Source organism: Loxodonta africana, chromosome 10 (assembly GCF_030014295.1).
Source record: "Loxodonta africana isolate mLoxAfr1 chromosome 10, mLoxAfr1.hap2, whole genome shotgun sequence".
Taxonomy (NCBI): domain Eukaryota; kingdom Metazoa; phylum Chordata; class Mammalia; order Proboscidea; family Elephantidae; genus Loxodonta; species Loxodonta africana.
The window spans coordinates 75,155,324-75,173,115 of record NC_087351.1 but is presented as its reverse complement, the minus strand read 5'-3'; the positions used below and the strand labels follow the sequence as shown (position 1 = coordinate 75,173,115).

The following is a 17,792-nucleotide window of genomic DNA, read 5'->3' as shown; positions in this document are numbered from 1 at the left end:
CTGCAAATACAGGAAGCTACAAGAACCCCAATCAGAAGATCAACTCTGTGACATATCCCAATAAAATTCCTGAAAACCAAAGACAATGAGAGAATTTTGGAAGCAGCAAGAGAAAAATGCAATCAGAGATAAGGAAGATCATATCTGATTATTATGAAAAATTGTACTCCAAAATATTTGAAAATCTAGAGGAAATGGAAAAATTCCTAGAAACACACTATCTACCTAAATTATCACAGAGGTACAAAATTTAAATATGCCCATCACAGAAGAAGAGATTGATGATATCATCAAAAAAAAAAAAAAAGCTACCAAAAACAAACAAACAAAAACTCAGGACCAGATGGCTACACTGGAGAATTCTACCAAACATTCAGAGAAGAGTTAACACCAATCCTACTCAATGTCTTCAAAAACATAGAAGAGGAAAGAACACTACTGAACTCTATCTATGAAGCAAGCATAACTCTGATACCAAAACCAGAAAAAGACATCACACAAAAAAGGAAACTACAGGCCAATATCCCTTATGAACATAGATGCAAAAATTTTCAACAAAATTTTAGCCAACAGCAATAAAACAAACAAACAAACAAAACACAATGATCCAGTGGGATTCATTCCAGGATTACAAGGGTGGTTAAACATCAGAAAATCAGTCAATATAATTCACCACATAAATACAACACAGGAAAAGAACCACATGATCATATCAATCGATGCAGAAAAGGCATTCGATAAAATTCAACACCTTTCCTGATAAAAACTCTCAGCAAGATAGGAATAGAAGGGAAATTCCTCAATATAACTAAGGGCATATATGAAAAACCAACAGCCAACATCATACTCAATGGAGAAAGGCTGAGAATCTTCCCTCTGAGAACGGGAACTAGACAAGGGTGCCCAATATCACCACTCTTATTCAACATTGTACTGAAAGTCCTAGCCAGGGCAATAAGACAAGAAAGAGAGATAAAAGGTATCCAAATTGGAAAAGAAGTAAAATCACTATTTGCAGATGACATGACCCTATATATAGAAGACCCTAAAGATTTCACAAGAAAACTGATAGAATAGAAGAATTTAGAAATATTTCAGGATACAAGATCAACGCACAAAAATCAATTGGGTTCTTCTACACTAAAAAAGACTACTTTGAAAAAGAAATCAAGAAAACAATACCATTTATAATAGCCCCCCAAATCAATAAGATACTTAGGGATTAACCTAACCAGGGACATAAAAGATTTATACAATGAGAATTATAAAACACTGCCTCAAGAGACTAAAAGACCTACAAAATGGAAAGACATCCCATGCTCCTGGATAAACCCGTTGCTCTTGAGTTGATTAGGACTCATAGCAACCCTATAGGACAGAGTAGAACTGCCCCATAGGATTTCCAAGGAGTGGCTGGTGGATTCAAACTACCAACCTTTTGGTTAGCAGCTGTAGCTCTTAACCACTGTACCATCAGGGTAAAGGATCTGAACAGAACTTTCACCAAAGAAAATATCCAAGCAGCCAACAAACACATGAGAAGATGCTCACGATCATTAATTATTAGGGAGATGCAAATCAAAACTACAATGAGATACCACCTCACTCCTATTAAAATGGCACTGATTAAAAAAACAGAAAACAACAAATGTTGGCAAGGATGTGGGAAGATTGGAACCCTTATTCATGCTGATGGGACTGTAAAATGGTATAACCATTATGGAAAACAGTTTGGTGATTCCTCAAAAAACTAGAAATAGAGCTACCTTAGGATCCAGCAATCCCACTGCTAGGTATATACCCTGGAGAACAGAAACTACTGACATGACCAGATATGTACGCTCCTATGTTCTTTAAAGGGTTGAAACACAAAGATGTCAGCTTGAAGACTAGAATGTGCCTGACCCAAGCCATGGTATTTTCAATCCCATCATACGCTTGTGAATGCTGGGCAATGAATAAGGGAGACCGAAGAAGAACTGACACCTTTGAATTGTGGTGTTCGAGAAGAAAATTGAATGTACCGCGGACTGCCAAAAGAACCAACAAATTGTCTTGGGAGAAGTACAACCAGAATGCTTCTTAGAAGCAAGGATGGCGAGGCTGCATCTTACATACTTTGGACATGTTGTCAGGAGGGATCAGTCACTGTAGAAGAATATCATGCTTGGTAACATTCAGGGTCAGCAGAAAAGAGGAAGACCCTCAATGAGGTGGACTGACACAGTGGCTGCAATAATGGGCTCAGGCGTAACAACGATTGTGAGCATGGCACAGGACTGGGCAGTATTTTGTTCTGTGGTATATAGGGTCGGTATAGTTGGAACCTATTCGACAGCACATAACAACAACATGCTCATTGCAGCTTTATTTACAATAGCAAGACAATGGAAACAACGGAAGTGCTCATCAATGGATTAATGGATAAGCAAATTGTGGAACATACACACAATGGAATACTATGCAACCATAAAGAACAACGATGAGTCCACAAAACATATTATAACATGGATGGACCTGGAGGGCAAAGTGATAAGTGAAATAAGTCAAGCATATAAAGACAAATACTGTATGATCCCTCTTTTGTAAGAAGACAGAACAGATAAATATAGAGAGACCAATATTGATTGGTGGTTACCAGGGAGAAGAGGGGAGGAGTGATAAGTAACTTTAGAACTTAGAGACCTGTTACTTTTGGTGATGGGAAATGGGGCTCTGAGTGTGGAAGTAGTGAGCACAGTACGCCCATAGTAAAGGCGAGCACCAAAAGAAGGATATAGAGACACTTAAAGAGAACAATGACAAATTGTGATAAATATAACTAATGTGAATGAACAATTTATATGGAAATTTGAAAAAAATTAATTGGGGAATATACAATTTTACAATAGCAGTAATAACAATTAAATAATATGTGTATAGTTACATAGATATATATGTATAAAATACGTTCAGGAAGGCATATATGAATAACCATAGGCATATGTATATACATGTTTATGTGTGCTACATATATTTTCAAGTATAAAATAAAGCACGTGGGGGCACAGTTATGAATACTTCCTAGACGCAACCAAACGCAGGGTCGGCCTTCTGGGTTTGAGGGCTTAGGACCATCGTCTCGCGGGTAACTCAGGCTAGTGGCATAATATAGTCCATAAAGACCATGCTGTACATTCTAGTTTGGTTAGTAGCTTCTGGGGTCTTAAAAGCTTGCAAGCAGCTATCTAAGATACAACTATCAGTCTCTTTTTTTTTCTGGAGCTAAAAAGAAAGCAGGAAACCAAAGTCTCAAAGAAGAAACTAGTCTACAGAACAAATAGTCTACAAACACAATCACATTACCTACCTCGAGACCAGAAAAACTAGATGGTGCCCATCTACCACTACCTACCATTCTAACCAGGGACTCAACACATGGTCTGGAGAAAAATGTAGACTAAAACTCAAATTCCTAAAAAAAAAGCCCAGACTTACTGGACCAATAGAGACTAGATGAATCCCCGACTATCGCCCTGAGATACTCTTTAAACTTGGAACTCAAGCTACTCCCAGAGGTCACCTTTCAGCCAAATGACAGACTGGCCCATAAAATAAATATCACCTCTAAGTACTGTGCTCCTCAAAATAATAGTCTAGATGAAACCAAATGGTTAACATTTATCACAGACCAAAGATAAGAAGGCAAGAGTAGACAGAGAAGCTAGATTAATGGAAACAGAATAACCAAAATGAAAATAAAGACAACAGTGACATATTATGAAGAATGTAATCAGTATCACTGAACAATATGTATTAAAAAAAACAAAAACCAAACCAAACCCGTTGCTAATGAGTCGATTCCGACTCATAGCGGCCCTGTAGAAGAGTAGAACTGCCCCAGAGAGTTTCCAAGAAGCGCCTGGTGAATCTGAACTGCTGACCGTTTTGTTAGCAGCTGTAGCATTTAACCACTATGCCACCAGAGTTTCCAACTGTATGTACAGAAATTGTTAAATGGGAACTTAATTTCCTGCGTAAACTTTCACTGAAAACACACTAAAAAATATATATTAAAAAAAAAAGTCATACAGCACATACTTCTTTAAGAAATAAAATTTTTATATTTGCGTCTAGGATGTAGCATTAAAAACTAGAGATAAAACAGAAATCCTTAACATAATTAGAAAAACAACTTTTTACCTAGTTAAATCACTCAGATTTCTTAGGTTTGAAATATGACTGGGAGCAAAATCTTTTGCAATTTTTTTCTTTGAGAGATAAAATATTTTTATAAGTTTTAAATAAGGCCAATACAATATTTTTGAATGTATGTTCATGATGTTTAGGATATGTTCTTTTAGGGTAATTTCAGTGTAGCAAATTATGCTGACTGTTCTCACTTGGTCATGACTCAAGTGAAGTTCAATTGTTAAGAGTGTGAGACTCTTGGGTGTCATTTTTTCAATTCATTCATTCCTTTGTTCATTCAACCATTCACTAAGCATTTCTGGGTGCCTTTTGTGTTGTGGAGTCTATCCCAGGCATTGGTGATATAAAAGCAAACAAGACAGAAAGAACCTTCCCTTCATGAAGTGTACCTTCTAGGGGAAGACAAGCAATGGGACAATAACAATAATAACTAGAGAGGAAATAACTGTATATGAAATAGGTTATAAATGGAATCCATTTCAGTCTAGGTGGTCTGAGCGCCCTTATGATGTAACATTTGAGCTGATAGATGCAAATGCTACTTCTGTCCCTTCCTAGCCATGTGAGCCTGGCCACACTACTCTGAGCTTCAGTTTTCTCACCCGTGAAATGGGAATACCTGGGTAAGTGCCCAACTACTGGCCAAAAGCTTGGTGGTTTGAACCTACCTGGAGGTGCCTTGGAAGACAGGCCTGGAAATTTGCTTCTGAAAGGTCACAGAAAAGCCTGTGGAGCAGTTGTACTTTGCCAACATGAGTTCGCTATGAGTTGGAATTACCTTGATGACAACTAAGAACCACAAAAACCAAGATACAGTGAAGTTCAAAGAGGATAGCAAAGCTAACACAGAGCTTGACACAAAATAAGTATTCATCTAAATGACATTAACTAAAAAAAATTAACTAGCTACACTTTTTATTAATAAACTATGAATATTACTGCATAATGCTCAGGTAGGAATTTTGTCCATTATTGTGCATTCGGCTGAGTTCACATGGAGCATTGTTTCTGTCTTGTTGGCAAGTAGAATCCTGTTCTGAGGTCCGATTTACCAATTTGTGTTAAAACAGCTGAAGAGACTCCAAATGAAGGCTTGGACCCCATTAGGGAAAATTCTTGTCAATTGGTTGTCCAGATAAGGGTGCCGGAGTCCCAGTTACAAAATTTCTGCCCTTCCCAGAATTTATATGCTATCTCTTTCAGGAACTAAATTCTAACCCAAGTAGGAGTTTTTTGAGCTCAGAGAAACTGTATTTTACGAGGTTTTTTTTTTTCTCCTTTTGCCCAAATGTTAGGCCAAAGCATGAAAAAAACAGGAGGATTTGCTGAGAGGAAACAGATGTTTACTGTTCACATCATAAGCGTAGGGCTGGATGGGAAGAGAACAATAACGGCGTCCAAGACAGATCACCACCAAAACCACCCCAAGGAGCCCAGGCTCTTTCCTGTATTTTAAGACTCTTTTGCTTCTTCTCACCAGAGTTGGTGTTCTCTGATTTCCCTCAGTGACCCCTCTGAAGGTTTTACAGATGTGCTGACTATTTGTTTTATAGGCAGCAGGCTCAGTGGACAACAATTCATTCTTATGCAACTTTGCCAGTCACGCCCAAGGGATTTCTCCCAGCAGCTGGTCTTGGTGCGCCTGAGTTTGCCTGGCTTGTCTTCTTTCTGCCATGCTTTACAAGTCCCTCCTGCCTCTATTCTAACTCCGAGGCCTTTTTGCCCATCCTGCACAATCTTGCTTCCAGCGCTTTCTGATTCTCGGCCTTGTGTATTCTCTAATGGCCTCTTCTGCCTTACATGTGCTCTCTTCCATTAGAAACTCTCAAGTCAAGAAATTATATATATGTATATCTGCTTTTAAATTGCTTTTTAATGATTTATGGTTGAATGTGGAATTGTTCCTTTTTTGCTTGATTTATAGACACTTTAGAAGCTTTATTAGCATAAAGGAGGGTTTTCTAATCATGTTCAATTACATTAGCTTGAACTATATGAACTTGTAATATTCAACTGGCTTTGACCAACAAAAGGGCAGTTCCATACGTTTTACCTGCTGAGAAATGTCACAGCCTTGAAAAGCCTTTGGAGCAGTTCTACTTTGCCCACGTGAGTTTGCTATGAGTCCAAATTACTGGAATTCATAACTATGTATAAAATAGGTTATAAATGGAATCTACTTGAGTCCAGGTGGTCTGAGCCCCCTGATGATGTGACATTTGAGCTGATAGATTTGAATGCTCCTTTTGTCCCTTCCTAGCCTTGTGAGCCTGGCCACACTTCTCACAGGTCTTTCTCTTAGAGGGACTGCTTTAGCGGTCCTGGTGTGGACCCAATAATCTGCATTTTTAACAAACAATTTTTTCTTGCGTCCAGGCAGGTTTAAGGAGCCCTGGTGGCACAGTGATTAAAGCATTTGAGAATAACCAAAAGCTTGCAGTTTGAAACCACCAGCTGCTCCACAGAGAAAGACGTGGCAGTCTGCTTCCTTAGTGATTTACAGCCTTGGAAACACTATGGGGTCACTATGAGTCGGAATTGACTTTACAGCAGTGGATTTTAGGCAAGTTTGGGAAATACAGTTATGTCAATTATAGTTGAATAAATAGCTAATTAAGTGTGTTTAGTGTAGTTTGTATTGTTTATTTGGGACTATTTGATGTAAGCTTTTTCAGCTTAGTGACAGTGGTAAAGATTACTAAGTGTCCATTAAAATCTATCTGCTCCTTCTTTGGGAACAAAGTTGGCCTCCCTTAGAGTTAGTTGTATGTAGCCTTGGGTCTGAGTTCTCTCCATTGTCTACATGGAGAGCGCTACAAAGCTCTAGAGGATAATAGATACATAAGATAGAATAAGTAGATCCCTGAATGATCACATGGAGCAGAGCCATTTCATCAACCTGAATATCTGCCCATGTCTGGTATGTGAGTAAGAAATAGATTTCTAATAGTTTGGACCATTATATATTTGGGTTTATTTGTTACAGCCTACTCAGTAGTGTATGGGACCATTACAAAAACCTAAAAAATATGTGCTGTTGGCTTAGCAGTTAGGTGGCCAGTGGTGAGCAAATAAAGCAAGCTGAAAAGCTAAAGATTCCTGTGGCAAAAATTTTGTAAAGCTATAGCCTGTGAAACCTGGAAGGTAAACTACGCTCCTTCTGAGTGTATAGCACTAGATGAAAAGGTTTGAAAAAGTCAGGATATTAGTATATGTTAATTGTTACTGTGTTTAGCAAAGTGTTAGAGAGAAGAATCAAAAAAAAAATTTTTTTTTTTAACCACAGCTTGATAGAGCACAGATATTAAGAGCCTCTTGGTATTGGAAAAATTGACTGTCTCTGGATCTCACAAATAGAAGAAGATGTGATTTAAAAAGGTTCTGAGCTACAATGGTCTGTTAAGACTTCTCTGTTAAAAATAGAAAAATCAGTTCTGTGGCTAGGTGATAAGATCTAGGGTGTTGCTTTCTCATCTAAGCCTATTGTTTCATATGGTCTCCAGGTAGCTATCATTAATTTGCGAGAGAAAGGCATTAGCTAGAGGAAGTGGACAAATAAAACATATTTAAGAAGTTTGACTAGGAAAGGTATACATTAGGTTTGGATGTGCTTACTGGCACATAGAAATTGCCAGAAGCCTGGTAAGATTTTGAGGGAATAATGTTTCCAAAGAAATCCAAAGCCTGGACCCAAAATGCTTGTGACTGTAAAAATAACACTTCAGGCCACAAAATTGCAGAAGCAAGTAGACTGTGAAAGCTGTACAGTCTCCCAAAAAGGCATACTCTCTGAGGCCCAATTCAAATAAGCCATGAGAATAATGCACAAGGAAGAAGAACCTACCAGAGGGCAAAGCCAGGGAGAGTAGCAAACAATGGACAAAGGAGTTTCTCCCAGAGAACAGAATCAGAATCAATGAAAAAAACCTTCCCTCCACTGGCAGGGCAGAGGATCGTCCTAATGCCTGTCAGGGCTCCAGTGCCTGCCAGCAGGATTGTATTATTGCTGTGTGTCTCCCATTCTTCCTTTTTCTGAATGGGGGTTTGTATATTTTGGATATTCTGTTCTTGCTCCACAGTTGTATAAGGAGTGATTGTATGTATGAAGCAATAATTTGCCTTTTATTGGACAACAAGGAATCACATCTAGATCAAATAGAGAGGATTGTACATCAGCTACAGATGTTGCAGTGACTAGATGGGATGCTGGGTTGTCCCCGCTTTGGAAAAGTGAAGTGTGCTTTACATGTGGGAAAAGATATGCAAGAATATTTGGTGGCCACAGGGTCTGACCCAGGCAGAGATTACTGGTATCCATTAAAATCCATCTTTCCTTCGTGCACATACGTGGGCTTTATTTCCCAGCCTTCCCTGGAGTCAGGTGTGGCCTTATGAGTAAATTGTTTCCTGTAGAGCATGGACTGGAAATGATGTCTATTATGTCCAGGCCTGGCCCATAAAACTTCCCATTTAAGATCTTAGGGGATGGTAGGGTCACATGATGAAAGGAGCCTGTGTCCCTAAATGATCACGGGAAGGAAAACAGCCCCACTGACTTACATACCCAGGACCATAACATGAGCAAGGAATACTCTTCCAGTGGGTTAATCCTTTACATGTTTGGATCTATTTGTTATAGCAGTTTAGCATACCTAACTAATCCAGATATATTCAGATGTAAGTGTGTGGATTTATATATTCAGATATATTCAGACATAAATGTGTGGACTGCTTGTGTTGTTTGCTTACTGTACTATGGCCTCTGTTTACTGCATTGCAAGCTATTTGACCTTGGCCAAATTGATTAATATCTTTGTGTATTGCTCTCTTCAGTAGTAAAATTGTGAAAATAATAACACCTACCTCATAGGCCCATTGTAAGGAGACAATTAGTTGATATATGCAAAATGCTTCAAATATGCCTGAACCATGTTGTTATGGAGTTGGCTGCAGCTCATGATGACCTTATGTATAACAGAACAAAACGTTGCCTGGTCCTGTGCTATCTTCATGATCGTTGGTGTGTTTGAGTCCATTATTTTGGCTGTGTCAAGCCATCTCATTGAGGGTTTTCCTTATTTTAACTGACCCTCTACTTTACCAACCATGATGTTCTTTTCTAGCAATTGGTCTTTCCTGATGACATGTCCAAAGTAAGCAAGCCAAATTCTCACTAGTCTCGCTTCTAAGTAGTGTTCTGGTTGTGTTTCTTTTAACACTGATTTGTTCTTCTGGCAGTCAATGGCAAATTCAATATTCTTCAGCAACACCACAGTTTGAAACATAACAAGCACCATATGAATGTATAGCTGTTGTTGTTGTTAGCACATATTCTAGAGGCATTCCAGTTTCATAGTTAATACCACCACACTGCTTGTCGAATCACATGTGGTCATAATAAAATTCATACGGAGATTGAGAACGAAGAATACCATAGAGGAACACTGTAATATGAACTAAGAAAAAAAAATGCTGAGTAAATACAGATGGATCGAGTGTTTGTTTTGTGCAGTTTGGGCACATCCAAAAAGTTGGTGAACTCTATAGTCTTCAGGAACAATGCCAGGCCACTCTGTAGCTAAGAGCTGGCCTCTACTGAATTCAAGATGGGAATTTTCCTGACTGTGTTTTACAAAGAAAATGAACTGATTTCTACTAACTAGCCCAAAGGGGCATCATGAATTTTTGTTTATGCGAAGTAACTTTTTAGCCAAATCTGAACTTACATCCTTACACAGAGGGTGCAGTCCCATGGGACCTCTTGCAGACCTTGTGCTCAGGACTGATGAGGGAGACAGTTTCTGTTGCATTTTCTTACCTGTCCTTTCCTAAGAGACCTTATGCGCGTTGCTCAGCTTCACGCTGTCTCTGTAGACTAGGGCAACTGTATCCAAAAACATAGACATCCAATTTGTTGAGCCATTTCCGGAGCCACATTTGCTATTTGCTCCCCGAGGAGAGGGAGAGGTGGCAGATTTTGGTAAAAGTTGCCCCAGAAATGAAAAACTATTTACCTGAAGCCCAGTTTCAACAGGTGGTAAGTTAGTAAGGTTTATGAAAGCTTTTTAGCTGAGACAATGAAAGGAGCCAGGCTGCGCAGCACTGAAAGTTTTGCTCACAGCCTGTTCATTGAGGCCTGAATTGGTCACAATCCTTGGCTTGTTGTCAGCTACAATTGGAATGCAGGAAGGTCACAGACTGCAGGTGCAGTTTCCCGCCTTGGGGGCGTGGCTTTTCTTGTACTGTCTGGCAGGTGCCACTCTGGTCACAGACACTTAATTTTCTTTTTCCCTCCCCTAGTCTTCCTTCTTCCTAAGAGAGGCAGCTCACCATTTACTATTTCCGCAGTGTGTTTGGCCTTCCTGGGTGTGCAGTGTCTGTCCTTGAAGCCTCTGAATGTGTTTGCTCTCGTAAGTATTGCAATGTAGATTGCAGAAAGAACTGTCACTGAGTTTTTAGTGTAGCCTCACTGAGTCCAGAAAAGGCACCAGAGACATATCACACTTGCCCCAAAAAGAGGTATTAGAGAATTGAGTAACTACAAGACTTGGTTTTTTGAGTATCATTACATTTAGGAGGAAATGAGTGAGTGATTCAACTGGCCTGTTCTTGTCTCCTCTTTCACAAACTTTATTCATTCTTTCATTTATATCTAAAAGTTTATAAACCAAAAACCAAATCCATTGCCATCATGCCAACTCAGACTCATAGAGACCCAATAGAACAGAGTAGAACTGCCCCATGGGGTTTCCAAGGAGTGGCTGGTGGGTTCGAACTGCCAACCTTCTGGTTAGCAGCCATAGCTCTTAACCACTGCACCACCAGGGCTCCTATATCTAAGGTGATTTATCCCATAGTCCCATGAGAGTTGTTTTAGGTTTCCTTTTGGCTTACAAAAAAGTGAACCTCACTCATTCTGCATAGATTCTCAGGCGTCTTCAGAAAGAGCAAAAGAGAAACTCCTGAGTAAATAATCTCAAATGGTCAGGAGTATGTCACAACCCTTTATAGACCCAGAACTTTGTTTTTATTCACTCTATGCTATTGCTTCCCCCCATCCCTGGTGGATTGAACATACTAATTTTTTTTCCCCTGGTCATTAAGATTGTGACTGAGCCTACTTAGACCTACCACCAGTTAATTTAGCAAAAAAAAGTTAGAACCAATTTTTAGCCCTCTGTAAAAATAATTTTATTTGATTTTACATCTCACTCAGCTGTTAGAGTAACTAGATTTTCCCCCCTTTCCATGAATTGTGCGAATTTCCTTTATAGGAGGCCTGGTATTGTAAACAGTGACAAAATGACTTTCCAGACTATGTGGCCTTGACAAAGAAACCATAGGAGGGATGGGTGAAGGAAGAAAGACCCACAGATGAAATCAATTCGAATACAGAGGGTGATGAAAATGGCAAATCAGGTACGTCACGCACAGGTTTCAGCTAGAAGAGGCTTGTTTTACACACTCATGCACACAAACATACAAGCCATGCACACAATCCAATTAACTGAAAATGCAATCTAATTAAACTCAAAACTAGGTCTTACCTTTATGTCATATGGCATGTGAAGCATTTATTGGCAAGAGTATATCTTACCAGTAAAGGATCTGCTATAAAACTCAAAGCTAAAGATAGGTAAAGAGAGGATGTGAGAAGAAACATGATCGTTCCTAGGTAAGTTGCGGACATTTTTGAGTCATCCCTATAAGGGAGTAGAAATCTGGGCTGTAAGGCACACTTGTAAAAAGCACGAGTGACCTTTTCTACTGGCCTGGTCTATAGTGCTAGCCATTGGACTGTGATGATTAAGACATTCTTTTTTAAATTCAACTTCCAATGATTATCTATTGAGAGCCTGTTATGTATCAGGCTGTTTTAGAGGCTAGATATAGAGCAGTGTACAGGACAAAGTCCGTGCCCTCATGGAGTTTGTGTTCCGGTGTTTATAGAATTTATTATCTAAAACGATAAACAAATATGTATATTGTCAAAAACCAAAAACCAAACCCATTGCTATCAAGTTGATTCTGAGTGTTAAAATGCTGTGAAGACAAATTCAGCAGGATAAGAGGTTAAAGAGTGACTGTATGTGTGTGTGCGTGTGTGTGAAATAATGTTGCTAATTAAAGGCCTTTCTGAGGAAGATCTGGAAGATAAGCATTAGGTAATCAACTAAGGGATGGGAATAAATAGAGAAGAGAGAGGACTGAAGGACTGAACACTGAGGTATGCCAACGTTTTGGTTAGGGAGAGATGGAGGAGGCAGTAAAGGAGATGGAGAAAGATTTGCCAGTGAGGGGAAATAAGGTACCCTAGAAGCCAAGAGAAAAAACTCCTAGAGTTTCTTTGTCAAGGCCACGTAGTCTGGAAAGTCATTTTGTCACTGTTTACAAATCCAGAAGATCAGCTAAGATGAGGAATGAGAAGTGACCATTGGATTTGGCAAGACACAGCCCTTTCCCTTAAGGAATTCATCGTTTCTTTAGAATGGTCCTCTGATGTAAGTGCTATTATTTTCCTAATCAAGAGACCAACACACAAAGATATTAATCAATTTGTCCAAGGTCAAATAGCTTGCAAGGTAGTAAATAGAGGCTATAGTATAGTAAACAAACAACACAAGCAGTCTACACATTTGTGTCTGATTATATTAAAAAGCCACTGGATTAGTGAGGGTATGCTAAACTCTATAACAAATAGACCCAAACATGTAAAGGATTAGCCCAGTGGAAGAATATTCCTTGCTCATGTTATGGTCCTGGGCAGAAAAATGGGGAAACAGGTAACTTTCAATACAATGGTGGAAGTTGAGTTCTAGAGATGCACACAAATTTTTGGAGATGGATTGAAGATGGAGCAAGGAAGTCTTCTTGATGAGTGAAGGAATGTTACGTGGAGGAGACGTAGCTTTTTTGGATCCTGGTAGGTAGGAAGAAGGGTTAATAATGAAGATTCGTAAAACTTAAAACAATTTTTTCCACATGCTTGTTGATTTTTCTACAGTCATCCATGTAACACTAATGTTTCTGCTCCCATTACTATTAATCCATGTAGGCATATCTGTCACTGACTGTATGATAACTATTTTGTTATCATGACCGGCCACTGGAGAATGACATCATGCATGGTAAGGTAGAGGGTAAGAAAAAAAAGAGGAAGACCCTCAATGAGATGGATTGACATACCCGCTGCAACAATGGGCTCAAGCATAACAATGATTACAAGGATGGTGCAGGAGTGGGCAGTATTTTGTTCTGTTGTACATAGAGTTGCTATTAGTTGAAACAGACTCGATGGCACCTAACAACCATTTTGTAAGGGCAATGCATATACTCAAGCACATTCCATTTCATCTGGAAGATAATTTTTGAATTATATTTTTCCTTGTTGTTGTCTTTACTTTTAATTAAACTTTAATTCCCTTTCAGAGTTGTGTGCCAGTGTAGAGAGCTTATTCTTAATAATAATAGCTATCATGTACCTACTATTTACCGCGTGTGAGACACTGTCCTAAGAACTTTGCATGTATTAATTTATTTTTACAAATAACCCAGGAAGCAGATAACTTTATTGTCCATGTTCTCAAATGTGATAGCTGAAGCACAGAGAGGCTTAGTAACTTGCTTGAGGTCACACAGTTAGTAAATGGCAGAGCCAGTATGAGAACTTATGTCTAAAACTCAACATCTTGAGCACTATGCTATACCTCCATCTTCACTGTGGCCCAGCGTTTGTTTTCTCTCTAATGTGTTTGTTTTTAATAGGCTGACTTTATCTTTAAAGGTGGTTTTCTCCTCTTCCTGACACCTGTACTCTAACTGGTTCTCCCAGCAGGTGGGGGTTTGGATGCATCATTTTCATAAGCCTTTGAAGCCTCTCCCTTCAGTAGATTTTGGGTTCCACCTTGGATCTAAAAGTTTATAGAATAAGGTACCAGCCAGATTTCCCTTTAGTGACAGAAAGAAGGTCTAGAGTACATAGTCTTTGTTAAGATGTTTTCAGGTCAAGAATCTGAGTAACTTTCTGAAGGTACAATCCACTAATTTTAATATTATTATTATTTTTCCCAAGATCAAAGTTTACCTATTCTTTTGTTTATTCTGTTCTCATTAAAATGTTCTTCTGTGGGCATAGTCATTATATTTTCAGAAAAGCTTAAGGGAGTCAGAGTTAAAATTTACTCTGAACTTCTGCAAATGTAGAAAAACCTGCTGGGAAATGGGTATTATTTTCCTTGTGGTTTTTTCCCTATCTGCTATGTAGTAATGTCATAAATCATGTAAATATAGGTGGAGGAGGGGATTTAGGTGATCGCTCAGCTCTGGAAAAGAAGCTACCTCCTGTAGAAAGAGAATTTCCAGCGGCCACATGGGGAACCAAGCACTCACACAGGTTTCCTGTGGGCCGTTTCCCCTCTGCTAAACCTGACTCAAAGCCAAGGTGAAGGAAAAGAAATTTTCCTCTGACAAAATCTCAAATCTCTGATAATTTGCCACATCGATCACTAGGTTCCAAAAGTTATAATATTTAGGGTAGTATAAGCTTGAAGAATTTCATAAACTTGATTCTGAGGAACTTAATAAGATTTGTTTTAGAAATTAAGAGGAAAAGTAATACTCAAAATAGACCCAGATAATATGATTACCCTGATGAGTACACCTAGAAGTTTCTGAACACTCAAAACAGAAAGGTTGGCTGAAAGAATTACGTTGTGGCTACCGTATCTTAAATGTCATGATTTGAAATATCTCATGCCCAGTTTTGTCCTTTTGGGATATTCTGTACTTTAAAAGGATCCAAATTTTTTTTTTTTTTTATCTTTTATGTTTACTTTTACATTTTTAAAAAATATAAATTAAAAAAAAATTTTTTAACATGTGGATTAACAGAGATCTAAAATCTGTTAATACTCCCCCCCCCATTTACAACACCAGGAAAATGAAAGTACAGTATTACGACACCAGTTGTTATAGAAAAATGAGCGTTCTGATGTTAATTAATCTTGGCCTTTTCATTTATGAGTGGCCGGAGGTGAAATCTTTGAAAAGTAGCAAGAATACTTCTTTCACCAGTCGTGTGTCTAACGGTAATTTTTGCCTTTTGCAGATAGAATTGTGATGCAATTACACTACGTTAGAAAAAAACGTTCCCAGTGAAAAACTGATCAATCTTCAGGCACATGTTGAGTTAAAATCTTTGGCGCCAAAGCCTAGAAGCCATTTGAGGCTATTTCCCCAGTATTATTCATTTGATTTAAGCAGGGGTGGGGGGAAGGTGTTGTCATACAAATGGAGGTACAAATTGTTCCCCCAACAATTCCAGCAAATTCCTTGGTTGTATGTTATGCCAAGCTACCTGGTGACTGCCAGGCCCACTCCCAGGAACGACAGAAATAAGCCAGGCCCCTCTGCGTCGTTCTCCCCGTGTGCAGACAGGCTGTCCACCTTCTCTTACCTGCATAGTGGTCAAACACAGTGGGCACGTATTCCTCTGGGAAGGCGTCGTTGGCGTAGCTCATCAGCAAGCAGGTTTTCCCCACGGCACCGTCACCCACCACCACACACTTCAACATCTTCTTCTCGTCGTTGCCACCACAGGCGCAGCTGCTGTCATTTCCGTCTCTGCAGTTCATTCTTGCGGCTCCAGCTGCTGGGACTCCTGCTGCTGCTGTTGCTTCTGCTTCTCCCCAAAGCACATGAAGCGGCGGGCAGCAGAGCCGGGCTTGAGTTCACTCTGCTTTACTTTGAGTACCTTGGCTCACACAGACATGGCCGAGGCAGCTGGTACATGCCCTCTTGCTCATCATCCTGGTCAAGAAAAGTAACACACACTTGGGGGAATGATGAGAAGGGTCTGTCCCTTTTCCCTGTAAGTTTGAGCTAAGAAATCCTCATTTTCACAGAGTTCTAGGGGCTTCCTGGCAGTCTAGAAATCTCAGCAGCCCCGAGGGTTTCACTCTGCTTCCCCCTCACCAGCCTGGTTCAGGACACGGTGGAATTTTGCTAAATCTTCTGCATTTTCCACTTCACATCTAACATGGAGGAAAGCTGGGCTTTTTAATGGAGTTTTTCCCTTGCTTCCTTTAGTTTGCCGAGTGTCAGGAAATCATGGGTTTCCTGCTGCATTCCATATTAGGATCAGTGGGCTGGGAAGGCTGTAACAATGGGAGCTCTGTGTGTGTGTTTGTACTTCTGGGGAACGATGCCAGGACATGGAGTGGGAAAACACTAGGGGTCCCACTGCAGACTCAAGCTGTCAGACTTCCTGTTTCTTCCACTGCTGTGGGGTTGTTTGCCCGTGGCTGGCTGGGAAGAAGCTGACGACAGGATGAAAACCGAGGAGGACAGTCTGCCACAGAATCAGAGGGAATGGTTTAAGTGAGCAAGAGAGAACCACACCAGAAATTGTAGGATAACAGATGACATCATCCCTGACTGAGTCATCAGTTAAAATCGCTGCAAATTAAAAACGGACAGTTCCTAACATCCTTAAATAAGAAGCTTTCAGCGGTGCTCCCCTGCAATAAAGAAGAAAACCCTTCAGAGTTACATTGTTTGAGAGGGAAACATTTTTGTAGGTCATAGGTAGAGTATGTGTGATCAGGTTTATAAGCTGCCTCATTTGAGCACCGCACTTAAACGTGTTCCAGACACAAACATTTTTATGATTGTAGCACATAAGAAATCAATCAGATGTTGGACAAACTTGCATCTTCTTATTAGTGCATAAACACACATGTGCTTGGCTCACACTTAACACTCTTGGAAATGGGAGTGGGTAGCACAGCTTTTTGGTTTGTTTCAGGTCTCAAATGCTGCTTTGGCTTGGAAGTATCCCTTTTTGATTTAGTTCTCTTGGGTCACCTTGGCCCTCTTCAATTACAAAAAAGCCATTGGCAGCTAATTTATTTGTCTGTTGGGTCACTCAAAATGAAGCCCCTTTGAAGCTCTGTGTTCGATTAATGTACTTGGTCTTAGAAAAGAAGTGGAACTCTGTAAGTGATTTTGACAAATGGGTCAAGTTTTTTTTTTTTTGATGGAGAAGTTTTTATTTGGGATTTTTGGACACTGATTTTTAAGAATTCAAATTATCCATTTGCTTTGAGATTTCTTTTTTGTTAGTATGTTTTCTCCTTTTTAGTGAGAGAGACTTTTGCTTTAATAAGTTACTATCAATAAAAAAAAATATATATATATAATTTGTTGTCATTGAGTTGATTCTGAATCATGGTGACCCCATGTGTTTCAGAGTTTTAATGGCTGTAATATTATCGAAGTAGATCACCAGCCCTTTCTTGTGCACTCCTGGGTGGATTCAAGAAGCTAATCTTTTGGTTAGTAGTCAAGTGCAAACCATTGCGCCACCAAGGCAGCCTCATCATATGTATAACCAAACCAAACCCATTGCCGTCGAGTCAATTCTAACTCATAGCGACCCTATAGGACAGAGTAGAACTACCCCATAGGGTTTCCAAGGAGTGCCTGGCAGATTTGAAGTGCCAGCCTTTTGGTTAGCAGCTGTAGCTGTTAACCACTACGCTGCCAGGGTTTCCCATAATATGTACGGCCATATCTAATATATGTGCCACTGTATAATAGAT

At 39.5% G+C, this 17,792-nt stretch overlaps 1 protein-coding gene and 1 long non-coding RNA gene across 3 annotated transcripts in view; one reads left to right on the top strand and one right to left on the bottom strand.

Moving 5' to 3' along the window:
* RHOJ (ras homolog family member J) overlaps nt 1-16,661 on the bottom strand; it is a 107,757-nt gene extending 91,096 nt beyond the window's left edge. The window contains exon 1 of the mRNA XM_003408697.4: nt 15,647-16,661. Coding sequence (XP_003408745.1) covers nt 15,647-15,824 — 178 coding nt within the window. The 5' untranslated portion in view covers nt 15,825-16,661. The remainder of the gene's footprint in view (nt 1-15,646) is intronic.
* The window catches only part of LOC111750161 (uncharacterized), a 228,258-nt gene that overhangs the window by 102,634 nt on the left and 107,832 nt on the right, over nt 1-17,792 (top strand). The window lies entirely within an intron of this gene.